General features: G+C 40.8%; 1 protein-coding gene across 1 annotated transcript in view; it reads right to left on the bottom strand.

The window, feature by feature from the left end:
- Window positions 1–16,986, bottom strand: part of LOC122794282 (histone PARylation factor 1) — a gene marked incomplete in the record, with an annotated part of 658,055 nt that overhangs the window by 253,161 nt on the left and 387,908 nt on the right. The window contains 1 exon segment of the mRNA XM_044062558.1: window positions 7,535–7,622. Coding sequence (XP_043918493.1) covers window positions 7,535–7,622 — 88 coding nt within the window.

Here is a 16,986-nt window from a genome sequence, read left to right as displayed (position 1 = left end):
GACATTTTATAGCTGCACCTAGAGCATTTCTTGAAGCCCGAGGGCTTGTTGCTCTTTAGAATCTTTGGACATAGTTAGCTACAACATAGTTAGCTACAGCAAAGCACCAAAGACAATAACTGACAACGGTACCAATGGTATAACAGTCACAAGGCGGGAAAACACTACCACAAACGAGAACCTCAAGATCTCTAACTAAAATGATACTTAGGCACAACACAGGAGGGGAAGACTAAAACCTCTAATTTAAATGGTTTTATACCTGTAAAAATATATAAAACAAAGAAGCAAGGGACAGACTAGGTCCTCTAACTGAAATGGGCCTAGCCCGTTGGAATAGCTAGTGGAATACCACAGAAAAAAATGATCAAAGACAAACTTTTTCACCATACAAGACCAGAACACACAATAGCTATTAAAATAGCTTTTTGTTTGCAACCAATTCTGTAATAATGAAGAAAAAAGGGTACTTAGCCACAGCCAAGAGCGAGACCACATCCGAGCTACACGAGCAGCAAATGAGATATGGGGATACAGAGCAGTGCAGCATGGGATACCATCTTAGCCCAGCCAATAGAAAGACTTCGAGCTAGAAAAGTTTTGGCAGAGTCGGAGCCGACATTCAGCTCCGACCCCAAGGGTAAGAATGTAGGTGAGATTGGACTACATAACATCAACTGACTCTCATAATGAGATCTAGTGAGTCAAACAGCCAGCATATGCTCAGCTGCCACCATGAGGATGAGCTTCTTGTACCAAATGAGTTACCCAACGGAATAATATGATGGACAGCAGGAGCAACTGTGTGGTCAGATTAAACTGTGAGGACCTTGAACTGAACAGGGAGAAATGCACTAATTTAGTTGCAACTGATGGGCAATAACCATAACCAGACATTACAGTGGACATTCACATGCCTGTGTCAAAAAGGGGTGGGTAGAAGAAAAAAAACAGTGACAGACTAGGGTTTACCAACTTAGCATTCAAATGGTATTCAAGATACAGTTTTTGAGAGACTTGGAGTAGATAATATATCGTCATGCAGCCTCCAGCATTATCATGTAAATATGACTCAAACTGTCTGCGACTTGTGGACTGGGATTTGCTTGTCTACATAACATACACTTTCATTCATTTAGGTATGATTTGACTGATAAAGTACAGTCCTTCCAAACCAGTTATGTGGGAAGTTGGCAAAGGAAGCAAGGTATTGAGAACAACTAATTAGACAGGGGGAAAGGTTAACAGAATGGGAATAGGCCAAGGTGACATTTGGACCGCAGGGTAGAGATGGTCTTCCCCATCAGGGATTGATATCACAGTATAGGGAGAGAAAGGGATAGGGGAATCCTAAGTGGAAGACCTGCTCTAGTAGAGTTTTTTTTAATTGAATCTAGAACGGAAGCTGCTGTTAAATGGGGAAATTAGTGCAGCATATAAAATATTGCACAATAACTATAGGAATCAATCAGAGAAGGTCAGAAAAGAAGAAACATTAGACAAGCAATTCACAAAGAAAAAATGGGAGGACATATGTATGGCTCCCAAATATGCAACAAACTCCAGAAGATTTGGGATTTTTGCTTGAAAGTGTTTGGACAGGTACTTCTATACCAAAGTAGACTGCAAAGAATGGCAAATGTTGGAGGTATAATGGGGGTAGAAGAGGTACCCGTTTTCAGACTGTAATCAGTTGTTAGACTTTAAAAATTCCTTTGAGAGTACTCTATCAGGAATACTAGGTAGCAAATGAGTGTAATTAAGCTAATAACTTTTTTTTTTAACTTGGGATACAGGATCGGAATTGCCCAAACAAAAGGCCTTCATTTTAAATCTGTTGACTGCCAAAAAGCAATTACTAGAAAATGGAAATCAAAGTCTACACCAACCATACTTGAACTGAAAACTGCGAGAGAGGGATGAAAACAGAAATTGTGATCTTTAGAAAAGTATAGAGAGTAAATTACATAAAAAATATGGAAATTGTGGGAACAATACATGCAGGAAAATGCTTCTGAGGAGGAATAAGGTTTAAGAGAAGACATGAATTGAACAATGTATGTAATGTTGGATTGATTATATTGTATAGAAAATTAAACATGATGTAAAATATTCACAAATGTGAACTTATTAATATGGTTTTATCACTTTTATATAAATGTAAGTTTGCCTAACTCACAACTGATAATTCAATAAAGGTGTTCTTCAAAACAAATTCTTGAAAGATTAATAATCAACTCTTCCACTATTTTCTACAAGAACGTCTCAACATCCACCCAACATGGCTTCCATTCAACACAAGGTACAACCTTTGTCCTCCTATCATTCATTGACACCATAAAATGCAGGGATGCAGATAAATCTTAGGGTTGGGAGGGTGGCCTAATGGTTAAGGTGTTTGCCTTACAAACACAAGGTGCAGGGTTTGAGTCTCGGAAGGGATAATTGGCTAGGCTTAAAATGGCTCGCAAGGGCAGTTAGCTTAGTACTAATCTATGAACCTATGAACCTATGAATCTGTTTCCTCCTTATTCCTTGACTTGTTAAAAGCCTTCAATACAGTTTTTTGTTCAACCCTTAACTCATGTATAAACTGTCTTAACTTGAACTACCTCCTTCATTACTGTGGTTCAACAGCTATTTAAATGACAGGCTCCAGTCTGTAAAATGGCAACATACTCTCTCCTCCTACCTGAAGTCTCCACTGATGTACCTGAAGGCTCTGTTCTTGGTCCCCTCCTCTAACATATTTATCAATAACCTCTATACCTCTTGTAGGTCCAGCCTCTCTTGCACGATATGCTGATGATTCTACACTTATGTGCGTCTAAAAACCTCCCTTGACTCCTCCATACAATGCAAGAAGCTTTTCCCTCAGTAAAGAAATGGCTACATAATGCCCAGTATGACTCCGCCCTAAAAAACACAGTTACTGATATTTTCCCCCACATCACACATGCCTGATAAAGTGAATTGCAAAATCATTTCACTAAACAAAACTGAAACTGTAGTCGTCTCACAAAGAAAAAAAAAAACGTCTTGAGTGATTACAGATAAACTTACATTTTACCTGCATGTGTAGAACAACATAAAGAAGATTCACCAAAAATTAGGAATGCTCTACAAGAATAAAAATGTTCTTAGCAACACCACCAAAATTACTCATGCCAGTACCTACCTTCGCCCACCTCTATTATACTGGGCACCTATCCTAATCAACCAGGCTACAGTTAAAAATAAGCTGCAGTCATGCTATAACAATGTTGCAAAATTTGGTACCAATAAACAATACTGCAGTCAGCACTCTATTGCCCTTAAGACCTTGAAATGGATTCAGTAGCCTCACTACTTAGATTACATACAGCTTATCTTCACGCGCATTTAGTCACAGTCAAAGAGTTCCCTGCTTTTACTTGTATTCCCCCCACTCCTACCACCCTGACAGACTACTCTGGTTCAATAAACATCATTTTCACAGCATGGATGGCACAGTGGTGTAGCTGTTAGAGCTGCCGCCTCACACAACAGGCTCTCTGGTTTGATTCTCTGCTGGGGTGCCTTCTGTGTGGAGTCTGCATGTCGTCCCTGTGTTTGCATGGGTTTTCTCCGGGTGCTCCGGTTTCCTCCCACATTACAAAGACACACAGTAGGTGGACTGGACACTAAATTTGCCATAGGGGTGTGTGTGCGCGCGTGTGTGTGTGTGTGTGGTGCACCCTCTGAGGGGGGGGTTAGGCCTTGGACTAGCAATCTGATCTAGGAAAACCCATACCTGCTACGGAATCAAGTGCTAAAACACGCTTATTGCCCGATGTGCTGAATGCATTGGAGCAAATCCAGGATCTTCACAGCATATATAAACCCCACAAATCCTTCGGTCAAAGTCTCAACTCATACTGTGTCACAAAAAATGGAATCATATCCCTCTGCAAATTAGATCTACCTCTAACCTCTCAACTTTAAACTACTACTAAAACAATACCAAAATAAGACTTGGCTCTACTCCAGCACTAGCCCAGGCTGGAGTAGTCCACTCTCTCACCCCTACCTCTTTCAATGCCACAGCATACATTGGCTATGTTCAGAGAGAAGAAATTAGTAAAATCTTTCTTAGGTAAAGGACAAATATTTTTACCTAGCTATATTTCATGATCATCTCTGTTCCAAAGAATGTACTCAAGTGTGGTTAGTGTCATCTCTATGAATTGCAACTTGTGAATAATTTCACTATTGACAATGTACTTTTCCAACTTAGTACAAATATTTGGACAGATGTAACATGTATGTATAGGTTCACAGTGTATGAATTGAAGTTGAATTTTTATTTGGTTAATATGCCATTCTTCTTTGTATTACGTTTTGTAATAACTTCATTTAACTGTAACCATTTTATGGCTAAATGTAACCATATTATGGCAAAATGGAGCTTTTCTCCTTGGGCCTCCGCTGAAAATGAGAATATCCCAGCCGGACTTTTGGTAAACAAATGTCAAATAAAAAAATACATATAAAATCAAAACAAGAAAGTTGTTTTCTCTAAACAGGTTCAATATGGGTCACCAAGGCCAACAGAATACTGTCCCTTGATGTGTCGAAATGATCCCTTACATGTCTGGGAGGACAGATGTGCATATCCTGCAGGGGAGAGCAGGGATAATTTTGAAAAGACTTTGGCCACACCCAAACTGGTGACTGTATCCCTTTGTTAGCCATGCAAAGGTGTGTACACAAACCTATATAAAGGAAGAGAGGCTCCTTACAGTGACACAGATGCCCACATAACCACCAAAGGGAGAAGGATTGTTTTTTCATACAAAATATGGTCTCATTATCAGGTTGCTAGAGAAAGCACCAAACTCCTGAAGCTTGCATGACTGGTGGTCCTCCTAGATGTCTCTCATCCTAGGTTATCTGACAGGGCGACTCCTCACCTTTATGGAATGAGTAGCTTCGCCATTGAGCACCCTATTCAACCACAGCCAATGTACAGGCTTCATTTCTGCACAGTGGAGAACTGCCATTGTCGTACCCTTGCACAAAGGTGGTGCTACTATTGTCCCTGGAAACTATCACCCTGTTAGCTTAACAAATCTGATCTGTAAAGCCATGGAGCGTACTATCATGGATCTCAAACAAGGACATAGGCAATCTCCAAGCACTTGACCTCACCCAGTTCAGATTAGTCAAGGGCAGACCTTGCCTGTTGAACCTGGTTGACTTCTTTGAGACTGTCACCAAGGCCCTGCATGAGGGGAAAGTAACTACATAAAGCTTACCTTGACTTGGCCAAGGCCTTCGACACTATCTCCCCACTCGGGAATCATCGAAAAGCTAACACAACTTGGCGTAAATCCCTAGCTCATCAGGGGGGTAGCCAATTGTCTCACCGATAGGACCCTCAATGTCAAAATAAGAACCTACACCTCTGACAGCAGACCTGTCACTAGTGGTGTTCCACTTGGATCTATCCAGGGACCTCTACTGTTTGGCATCTACGTCTCAGAGGTCCAAGCAAAGACAAAAGGCCTGTGGCTGACCAAGTTTGCAGACAACTATAAGTTGGGTGCTGTCATTGACTCTCCAAATGATGTTAGCATACTGCAAGAGGATCTCACAGCAACAAATAACTGATGACAAAGTCATGGCCTTAAGTTAAACGCAAAAAAATGTACTATACCATTTGGCAAAAACATGGCCCCTGCGGATTACCACATCAACAGCAACCCCCTAAGCACACAATCTGTAGTGAGAGACCTGGGTACTCAGGTTGACAACAATCAAACATTCGACCATCATGTAGCAGTAGTGGTCAGAAAACCCTTTTATTTGGTTCATCTCATAAGTAAAGAGATGGCATCCAGAAAAAAAGGAGGTTATTACATCTCTGTACTCCTCCCTCATTAGGCCAATAACAGAGTATAATGCCCCGTTGGGTATGTACTTCTCCAAACACTTGCACCAACTGGAAAGGCCACAGAAATACCTCACAAAGAGACTCCATGGCCTCAAACACCTGTCCTTTGCTGACAGGTTCAAATCACTATCACTACTCGGTATCATATAGATTGCTCAGAGGTGATCTGTGTCTTGCCTTCAAGACTATATTGGACCCTGTCCTACTAGAGATGCTCTATATCAATGAGTAACTCCTCGCACACTACCCACTTGAAAGGCCTAAATCAAATGTGTGACATCAACACCACCTGCTGGACAGGTAGGTTGGTCTCCCAGAGGTTGCCCCGTCTCTGGAACAGACTTCCCATATGTGTCAAAGTACCACACGAACCCTCTTCAAGCGTAACCTTGAGCGGATGGGAAAGCACAAAAGTTCCAGGTGTTCCACCTGTGCCCCTCATTGACAGGGGCAACAGGTGCTGACTGAGGTTTCTTTTTGGGAATAAACTCTTGGCTAGGCTTGTAATGGCCCCAGGGCCATTAGCCTAGCAACCTCCTACGATCCTATGACTAAGGTGGGGGGGGGGGCAATGGTTGACAAGCAGGTGAAAAAAAAAAAGACAACCCTCTCCAGACCAGTTTTTTGGTGATCTACCAAAAATATCTTGCTCCTGAAGCTTGCCTGAATGGTGGACCTCCTAGATGGCTCTCATCTTACATTATCTGACAGGGGACTCCTCACCCTTACGGAATGAGTAAGATGGGGGGAGGGCTCAATGGTTGGCAGGCAGAAGGTGAAAAGAACAGATAAATTTTTTGGTGAAATTGTAATCTTACCAAAAATATCTTGATCCTGGATTAACAGAATTGGGATATTATGGACACAAGGGCATTCCCTGTCATGTTTGCCATTAGCTGGTCCTCTGCAGATGCCTGGGAACAAGCATGGCCTGTGATGCAACAGGAATTGCTTGTGTATGAGGGCTCAGTTGGCTGTGAGAACGCAATTTAACTATCGGCCTCCAAAGGGGTAGTGACAAGTGGGGAACAGGAGGAAACAGATGTTGGGTCTGTGGGGTGGACAAGTGGGGGCACCTCACCAGTGCCCTTAGGATCTCAAGAGACTGCAGGGGCTTGACTAAGGCTCATCACTTTCTGCTTTCAGAACTAGCTTCTCAGGTTTACATGTCTTTCTAAAGTGCTTCAAATTATGTCATTTACCTAAGCCAAAGGAGAAGCACTTTTTTAATGAAGAGGAGGCAGATGGCACCCCAAACGTGCAATGTTTTTTATGCTCCATGAAAGTACACAGCTTATGGGTTCACAAAGTAAAGTTTTCTTGTTAAAGAAAGCATTGTGTTTACAAGCTATCGTGATGGTTCTGGATTAAGAAATAAAAGAGACAGAGTCCTTCAGCAGAATTTTTCTTCAATATAGACTGGAAACTGCAACTGCTGCTGCGTGGAGGCACTACCTTCCTCAAAAGGCCATCCTCCAAAGTATTTTTTCTGTACAACCTACTGTCAAATCTTACTCAAGAAACTGACATTTAAACATTAGGCAGGCTGCAACTTACATTCTGTAGCAAAACATTTTAAATCAGCTTTAAAAACATCCACTTGTAAGGTTTTATTTTTACCATCTGTTTCAGGGAGCTCTCTATATCCAACGTCATTTTCATCCACTGGCACCACTAAACCTGCTCCATGAAATGTCTTTGTTACCACCTGAAAATTGCAAATGCACAGAATTTCAATACTTTAGCAGTTATTTTCTGCACCTTGTTTGAAAGCAGATGTTCTGTGGAACACCAAATCATATTTTTGTAACCCATATGCTGCAAGTTTAAAATCTGATCACATTTTTATATGGCTATAAATGTTAGCATTCCTGTTAATTCACTATCATGACTACAGAAGCATTTGCTTGGGCAATCTTCTGTTTTCTTTACTAAATAATTTATCATTGTCACACAAGTTCTTTCATCACCAACCATATAAGGGATTCTCCAAACAGATCAAGGGACAGTATTCTGTTTGAGGCTCTTTTAGTACCCAGGAAAGACGGGTCTTGGAGGCCCATAATAAACAGCCTTTACATTTTGATTTTATATTTATTATCATCCTAAATAATCTTTTCATTAACGTTTAGTTCATAGGTAGGTACTAGGCTATTGGCCCTAAGGCCTATATAAGCCTAGCCAAAAATGTACCCTGGCTTTCACCACCCAAGAAAATTATTTTCCTGTGCCCCTGTCAAGCAGAGCCACAGAAGTGATCCCTGGGGTGAATTTCCTATTTCCCATCCAATCAAGATTTTTCTTGAAAAGTGCTAATGAGGAGCTCTGACATAGATAGGTAGTCTGTCCCAGACTATGGGAAGTCTATGGGACAGGAATCTATCCCTCCAGCATGCTCTGCTTATTGTGGTGACAAGGTTTAGATCCCTAGAGGGTGCAGCTCGGAGGGATTGGGACTTCTTTACGTGGAGCATGTCCAACAGCTCTGGGTTTGGCATAGCTTTGTATGTTAGGCAGAGATCTCCTCCGAGTAGGCGATATGCGACGGAGTAAAGCTGGAGTTTTTTGAGATGGTCTGCGTAGGGCATCTGTTTGAGGCCGGTAATCCTCTTTGTGAGGTATTTCTGTGGCCTTTCCAGTTGTTGTAGATGTCTTGTGAGGTACATACCAAAAGGGACGTTGTACACTATAATGGGTCTGAGTGATGAGTAGAGGGGAACAATGACCTCTTTTTCTGGATGAGAAACCTTTTGTGATGAGGTGAGCCACGCAGAAGGATTTCCTGACCACTATGACAATGTGATTATCAAAGGAGAGATTACTGTCCACCTGTGTCCCAAGGTCTCATCACATTTTCAGCGTTAAGTAGACTACCAGCTATGTGGTAGTTCATGGGTACAGAGGTTTTGCTAAAGGGGATGACAATACACTTTTTGGCATTGAGCTTCAGGCCATGGCTTTGACACCAGGCATCTGTCTCAGTGAGGCCCTTTTGTAGTATGTCCACATCGTTAGGCGTTTCGATTATGGCTCCTAGTTTGCAGTCATCTGCAAACTTTGTTAGCCAAAGACCTTCTGTGTTAGCCTGTACTTCAGAGAAGAAGATACCAAACAGGAGAGGACCCAGGAATGAACCCTGTGGTATTCCACTTGTCACTGGTCTGAAGTCGGATTTGGAGTCTGCTACTTTCACAGTGTGGGTTCTGTCCATGAGCCAGTTGGCAACCCATCTTGTGACATAGGGATTTATACCTAGTTTAGTGAGCTTATCTATAATTCCAGAGTGGGGGATGGTATCGAAAGCCTTGGTGAGATCTAGATAAGCTGTGTGAACCACCTTACCCTCATCTATAGCTTTGGTGACTGCTTCAAAGAAGTCAATCAGGTTTAGGAGACATGATCTGCCTTTTACAAATTTGAACTGGGTGGGATCCAGAGTTTGGAGATTACCAATGTCTTTGTTTATGAGTTCCATGGCCTTGCAGACCAGGCTCGTCAGGCTAATGGGGTGGTAGTGCCCGGGGTCTGTCATTGCTCCCCCTTTGTGAAGTGGGATAACCATTGCGTTGCGCCATTCAGTGGGCACAAAGCCTGAGATGAGGCTATGATTGAACATGGTACTTAGGTAGGGTGCCAGTTCATTCTGTAGTTCATGTAGAACGCAGCCTGGGATATTGTCAGGTCCCACAGATGCTGTGTTCTTGGCTTTGGAGAGAGTGTGTCTTTTACCTGTGCAGCCGTGATTACAGAAACTTTGCATTCTTCCGGTATAGAGATGGGCCCTCTAGGAGGTGAGAGGGGGGTAAAGTTAGCACTGAACCTATCTGCCAGGATGTTGGCAATATCAGTTAGTTCTGTATATTTAAAGCCATTGTGCTGTAACTCAGAGCAGATCTGAGTGTTGCCACTGAGATTCTTGACATAGCTATAGAATGCTTTGTGGTTGTCTTTAGAGTCAGTGGCAATTTTGTTTTTGTAACTAGCTTTGGAGACTTTTATGAGAGATCTCAGCTTCTTACTGAGGTTGACCAGGTAAGTTCCTCCAGTCATGGGATTTTACTCCCTTTTGCAACAGTTTCTGCCTTCTGTTGTAGAGTTTGTTTATGGCAGAGGACCACCAGATTGGCTTCCTTTTTTTGGAGGATAGCATCTTGGTTCTTTTAGGAATAGCATGAGCCATGCACTCGTGTAAGTGCTTATAAAGTGCATTTGTGTAGGATTCAGCAGTCGTACCTCTATTGTCCATCTGCATGGGTGTCATGAAGTTTGCCACTTCTGTCTTTAGTGTGAAGTTGAATATACAAAAGTTCATATCTCTGAAATTTGGTTTCCGAGTAAAAATCTGCTATCATCAGATTTTTCCAATCTCCTGTTACATTATTTATATAAAGTTTATATACGTATTTTTCGTGTCAATTTGTTATTTTCCGCAATATGCAAATACGCACATGTACATTAAATACTTAACAGTTATACTTATATAATATTTACAATATTTCTATAATATGAAGATATACAATTGTTATACATAATTGCTGCCTTACACTAATAGTGTTTATTTTAACATATAAAGTGAAAAATATAATATTCTTATATAAAATTTACACAGAACTTAAAATACTTCAAATAAGTAAAATTGCCTAGTTAAAGTACCTTTTAAAATTTAAGTACAAATACACTAAAAACTACAAAAGACAAAACACTGCAGTGCAAGTAAATGAAATTTGTAGGAACAAATAACACTAAATCTAAAAACTACTATATTACATTATTACATTAAAATTTAGGCTAAAACTAAAATTATATCAGACACACATGGTCCATTAAAGGCTGGAGATGTAGTTGCATCTTAGGCTGATAGGCCATATACCTCTACCCAAATGCCTTTAGTCTTCAGGCCTATAATTTTCACCATTTTAATATGTCTCATAATATGCTCCTTTTGGAGATATTGTTGTGCTAAATATGATACCCATTTTGCTCTTTATTTATATAGTGTAGTTTTACATATATTATACATATTTAAGAAAATTTAATATAAGAGTATTTTCAAGGTTCTGAATATTTATTGAGCAGTTATGAGTAAGATACATATGATTATATGTTTACTTAAACTTAACCTTTAATTTACAAGTGTATAAGTGTATAGGCAGGTAAGTGTATGGTTGTATTATATAATATGAAGTGTATATTAAGTATACATATAGAAACTATATTTTTAAGCTTAGGTGGTTGCAGTAGAGGTATTTATGTAGGTTATGCAATTTACATTTTGAATATTATTGTGAATATTGCGCAAAAAAGGTATATAAACATACGGTATGATAATTCTGTAGAATAAAATGATAGCAGGTGAGCAGATGTAACTACCTAACCACCTGTAATATAATTTATTTTGGAGATGATGAAAAATCTGTTTGGAAAAGCAGCTGTTTTTTTTTCCTCGGGGGTCAAGAGAGACATTTTCAGACGGTTGTATATTTTGGTTAAAGATTTCAGTGCTTTTTGACTTTAGTGTGAAGTTGGCTTTGGAGAAGCTTTTTACAGTGGTTTCCCTAACTGGGGGTGGCGGTGAGATGTGGATGTCTAGGGTGATTAGCTTGTGGTCGGGATCTGACCAACGAGGAATTGACCACTGGTGTGGAACACCGGTTGCCCATGTTGGTAATGACCAGGTCTAGGATATTGCTGCCCCTGGTGGGGGTGTGAATAAGTTGATCCAAGGCGCTGGAATTTATGAATTCCAAAAAACGTTGAGCAAAAGAGTTGGTACATGAGTAGTTTTCCCAGTTAATGGTGGGGTAGTTGAAATTGCCCATTATTAGGGTGTTGGGATGTACCCTAATCAAGTGTATCAAGAAATGAGGAGTGTGAATCCTGGGGCATGGTGGGGGATCTGTAGCAAGCTAGCGATCTTGCCCAGAGTTAGCTGCACTTGGATAATCTCGGATGCATTATGCTGTGCAACTAGCCTGGAGGTGTGGATATCCTTAATGAATATGGACATGCCTCCACCTTTAGTGCTTCGTTCCGGGTTAGATGGCCGAAAGGTGTGGTATGAATTATAGCCTGGTAATGCAGGATGCTCTCTGGAGCTTTGAACTAGGTCTCTTGTCACTGCACAGATGTCGATGTTCTCCATTTTAAGGAGTGCCTCGAGTGAGTGCATTTTGAGGTTTAGACTTCTAGCACTGATTAGCATTACCCTCAGATTTTGCTTGCTTGTACGTGTTATAGTGGTGAATTTGTCATTTGAACCTTGCCTAAAAAAGACACTATAGGGGTGGCAAGAGCCTTAGCCAGTATTCGGAATCCCAAGGGCGATGGGTGCAGGCCATCTCTGGCAAAGCATCGTGGTCTATCGATCATGTCATCCCAGGCAGTCAAATACTGGATCCCCTTAAAATGATACCAAGCTTAGCCAATTGTTGAAGTCAATCATTTTGTCCTTGTACTGTGGTATCATTCTGGGTGATGGCAGGATGCTACTCAGGGCTAGGGTCATACCTGCCTGGGCTACAAGATTGGAGAGAGCTCCTCCATGTCTCTTTTCATGTAGTCCAGGGAGGTACGTCTCAGATCACTCACACCAACATGGACAATGACAGTGTCATATTTGTACTTGTTGTGGAGTGACCCGAGTGCGTGCGTTATGTGGCAGATCCTGTCACCTGACAGGCAGCTGACAGTAACTTTCTCCTTGTTTAGCCTGGTGAGTGGAACATCAGTGTGCCTGACTATAGAGTCACCTATGACTAGAGTGTTGGGTACTTTGTTATGCCTTGTGTGGTTGAGTGGCACACTGAGTTTGTGGGCTATGTGTCATTTGGGTTGTGTTGGGGGGTGGAGTTTGCTTGCATTTCTGCTTTGGAAGTCCCTGATGCTTGAGCAGGTTTTTATTGAGAGCTTCCGCGAATGTAGGTGTGTATTTTGTGTTTCTGTGTGTGTGTTTTGGTGGTGTATGTTTTGAGGGACTATGTGATGAGTGTGGTGTGGTGCAAGTGTTTACCTTCTCCTCTTGACTGTCTAGTCCAGTCATGGGTGAAGAGAGTTTTGCTTCCAGTTTGGCTATATAAGTGCATCTCTCACAGGTTCTAGTGTTGGGTGGTAGGAGGAGAGGGTTATCTGTGTACATGAGGCAATTGCTGAATTGCCCCAAGATGCCCAGATTCATCAGGTAGACAGGAGGAATCACCGGGAACTTACCCTTAAGACATGCCTGGATAGGTGCTTATTTATTAAATACTAAAAACGGCTTTCCTCTAGACAAGTGAGGAAAGTTGAGTGCTGTAGTAATTTGCAGATTATTTAGTGCTTACGACGAGTTCTGAACAAGTGCTGAGTTCAAAGAAACAGATTTGAGTGCTGAAACTAAAAAACTGGCTAGTTCTAAGAAACAAAATTAAGCTAGAAGGCTTCCCTCCAACACAGAAAGGCTTGGGGGCTCAGAAGCCTACAAACAGTCTAGACCACTTACAGGAAAAGGCAGGAACCAAGCTTAAAAAAAATTTTTTTTCTTTCCCAGATACTCTCTCTGTACACATTAGGAGTACCTGAAATCAGAATATGATCTCACTGCACTCAATTGAGTGAGCAAATAAAATGGGCCCAGGAGGAGTATCCAAACACAAATTTACAAGAGGGACGGGCAGTTTCAGAGCCACCAAGATTAACACCAAAACAGAAACAGGGAGAGTGGGTGGGGAACTAACTGAAACAGTCAAAACTTCCAGTTCAGTGAATAGTCAATGCAACACAAATAAATCAATTAAAATGCTGTATTTGAAAAAGGTGCAGATAAAAGGTATTTAAATTATCTTATACGTTCAGTTGAATACAGCTAAATCTTAGCAGGCCAAAGCTGAGGTTTTAAGCAGAAAATATTCCAAAATGTACACAAATAAGCAGTGACAGCAAAACCAAAAACAAAAACATTTTAAATAAAGGTAGAGATCAAAAGCAGAACCCAGACTGAGGGACAGCATAACAGTCGAGGTGTTTACATAACTGACACAAGATACATGGTTCAAGTCTCAATTTGTCACTGTCTGGTTATTGGTGAGTCTCCAGACTGACAACCTAGTATTTACCTATGAATATTAATTTATTGACATTTGATTACTGGGAAAGTTCAACTTGCTAGGTGCTCATTTTCAGTGGAGGTCCATTGAGAAACCCTCCAAAGTATTACAAAAGCATTAAGAATAATCTTAGTCTTCAAATAATTACACCACATTAAACATATGAAAACATTGGTTATGAATATTTACAATATAGTTTATCCTGGGGTTGAGCAAGAACAGAAGGCAGACTTTGTCTTGGAAGTTTTTCCGAATGGTTTTACAGGACTGGAGGGAGGGTACTGGCTGATGTATTCTGGAAGAGAGTTCCAGTCCTTAGCAACATGGTATGAGTATAGACAATGCCCAGCAGATTGGATAGGTTTGAGGACAGGGAGGAGTTTTTGCTCACTGGATCGTAATGATTAATCAGGAAAACAGTCACATAGAATGGTATTTAGTGCTGGACATACAGATGGATGATGGATAATTTTATAGGTGGCAGGAATCTGTGTATATCTAAAGTTGATGGGGTAATTTTAACCAATTTAGGCTTTTAATGCTATATAGTGGTGGGTTCTGAAATGGGTATTTGCTGCAAATTTAGCCATTGTTACACTATTCAAGTTTTAATTTTTGTGATGCCTGGAGGTTTGTAAAGATTGGGGCATCATAAAACAGTGATGGGTAGAGGTAAGTAGTGGCAAGTGTAGTTTCTGTTGTGTTGGTAAGAAAGTTTTTTGGCTCTGTATAGCACCCCTAGTATTTGGTAAGTTTTTTATTCAATTTTGTATATGCAGGTGAAATTTAGGATCATCATCCATTATCACTATTATTAATACTTTGGTATGATAAATTATTTCAATGGTTGTATTAAGAAAGAGGATTTAAAATTTTGTTTTTTTTCATGAGATGGGGATTTGGTGAAAAAAAAGTAGTAGTCTGGATCTTTTTTGGGGGGGTGGGGGGAGTCCAGCACGAGTTGCAAGATGCAAAGTGCTTCAGTAGTTGTTAAAGCTTCTTGAGTAATTTTTCTGCAGACGTGCATACGAGTCTGGAGTCATCTAAGTACTAAATTAGGGAGGCCTGTTGTGTGGGTGGTGTTAGTGTGAATGGTACACTGGATGGAACCAAGGACAGAGCCTTATGGTACACCGGTGATTTGGTGGGGAGAAGGTTGAATGCTACTTTACTTTTTTTTTAGATGGATAGCTTTTAAACCTCATTAGTTTGCTGTGACAAACTGTGAGGAAGGCTTTATACAAGTCTAGAAATAAGGAGACTGGTATGTGGGGGGGGGGGGGGGGTGTTGTGTAGGGGATGGTAGTTCTTCCTGAAGGACGTAGTTTAGCAATTATTTCTGAATACAATTTTCAAGTATTTAGGAGAGGGAGGATAAGATTTATGCAAGTCTCTTGAAGTAATTCCCTTTGTGTAGAGGGGATAATGTGCGATTTTCTTTCCCCAGAGAAAGGGAACATGGAATTCCTGGACTGACCTATTTATGAGAACTGAAGTAGGATAGACAATGCTGTCAGCTGCTATTTTAAGGTACTCGCTTGGAAGTTTATCAGCTGAAGAACAGCATGGTTGGAGTTTAACAGCAGTTTTATATATGATATTATTTATATATGATGTGGGCACAGGTTTGAAGGTGAAAGTGGATGTGATGACGTTATGTCTGTTGGGCAGTCTGGAATTTGATATTGAGAAATTCCTGGTTAAGGATGTTACACTATCTATGAAATAAGAGTTGAATTCTATTGCATTTTCAAGTGATGAGTTATTTTGGGAGGGGTTAGGTTTGAATTTTTGGCAGGGATGTAAGATTTCTTTTAATGGCCAACCAGAATTTTTAACGGTTTTGTTTACTATTGTTCTAAATGTATAGTTTTTTTGTCTTCTTGTATTCGCTTTTACTACAGCTGCAGAGCATTCTGAAGTTTTTGAGATATTGTGATGTTTTATATTTTTACCATTCTTTTCGTGCTTTTTCTCTATCCTGCATTAGCATTTTACTCTTGTTGAGTAGCCAAATTGCATTATTTGCTTTCAGTATCTTCCTTCTAGGAGGTGAAGGGGATTTAAGAAAGATGTATTGAAGTCACTTACATCATCAACCAAGGGAAGGACTTTTAGAATGTTTCAGTTAATAGATAAGGTAGTAATGAATATTTATGGGTAAACTCGATAATGAGGCACACTGATGGCCCACTCACTAGGTTGAATAAGGAGAAAGTAATAGTCGGCTGTCTGTCAGGTGCCAGGATCCGCCACATAACGCATGCACTCAAGTCCCTCAACAATTGGTAAAAATATGACTGCCATTGTACATGTGGATGCGAATAACGGGAGACATACCTCCCTGGACTAGGAGCTCTCAGATTATGTAGTCCAGGAGGGTATGACCCTAGCCCTGAGCAGCATCCTACCATCACCCAGAATGATATCACAGTACAATCAGAAAATGATTGATTTCAACAACTGGCTAAGTTTCTGGTGTCATTCTAAGGGGATCCAGTGTCTGTCTGCCTGGGATGACATGAATGACAGACCTTGATGCTTTGTCAGAGATGGCCTGCATCTGTCACCCCTGGGATTCCGGATACTTGCCAAGGCTCTTACCACCCTTGTAGTGCCTTTTTTAGGCGGTGTTCCAAAGACCAAATTACCACCATAACAGCTACAAATAAATGCAATCTGAGGGTCATGCTGCTCAATGGTAGAAGTCTAAATCTCAAAATGCACTTGCTCGAAGCACTCCTTAAAATGGAGAATAGACATTTGTCCTATAACAGAGAAGTGGTTCAAGGCAGCAGAAAGCACCCCTGCACTACCAGGCTATAACTCATTTCACACCTTTCAGCCCCAGAACTTGAACCGAAGCTCCAAAGGTGGTGGTGTTTCCATATTCATAAAGGATGCACACACCTCCAGACTGTTAGGCCAATATAAAGCATCAGAGATGCTTCAAGTGCAGCTAACACCGGGTAAGACAGCGATTCAGGTTGT

Source organism: Protopterus annectens, chromosome 2.part1 (assembly GCF_019279795.1).
Source record: "Protopterus annectens isolate FY-2018-M chromosome 2.part1, PAN1.0, whole genome shotgun sequence".
Lineage (NCBI taxonomy): Eukaryota > Metazoa > Chordata > Ceratodontiformes > Protopteridae > Protopterus > Protopterus annectens.
This window is presented reverse-complemented; position numbering and strand designations above follow the sequence as displayed.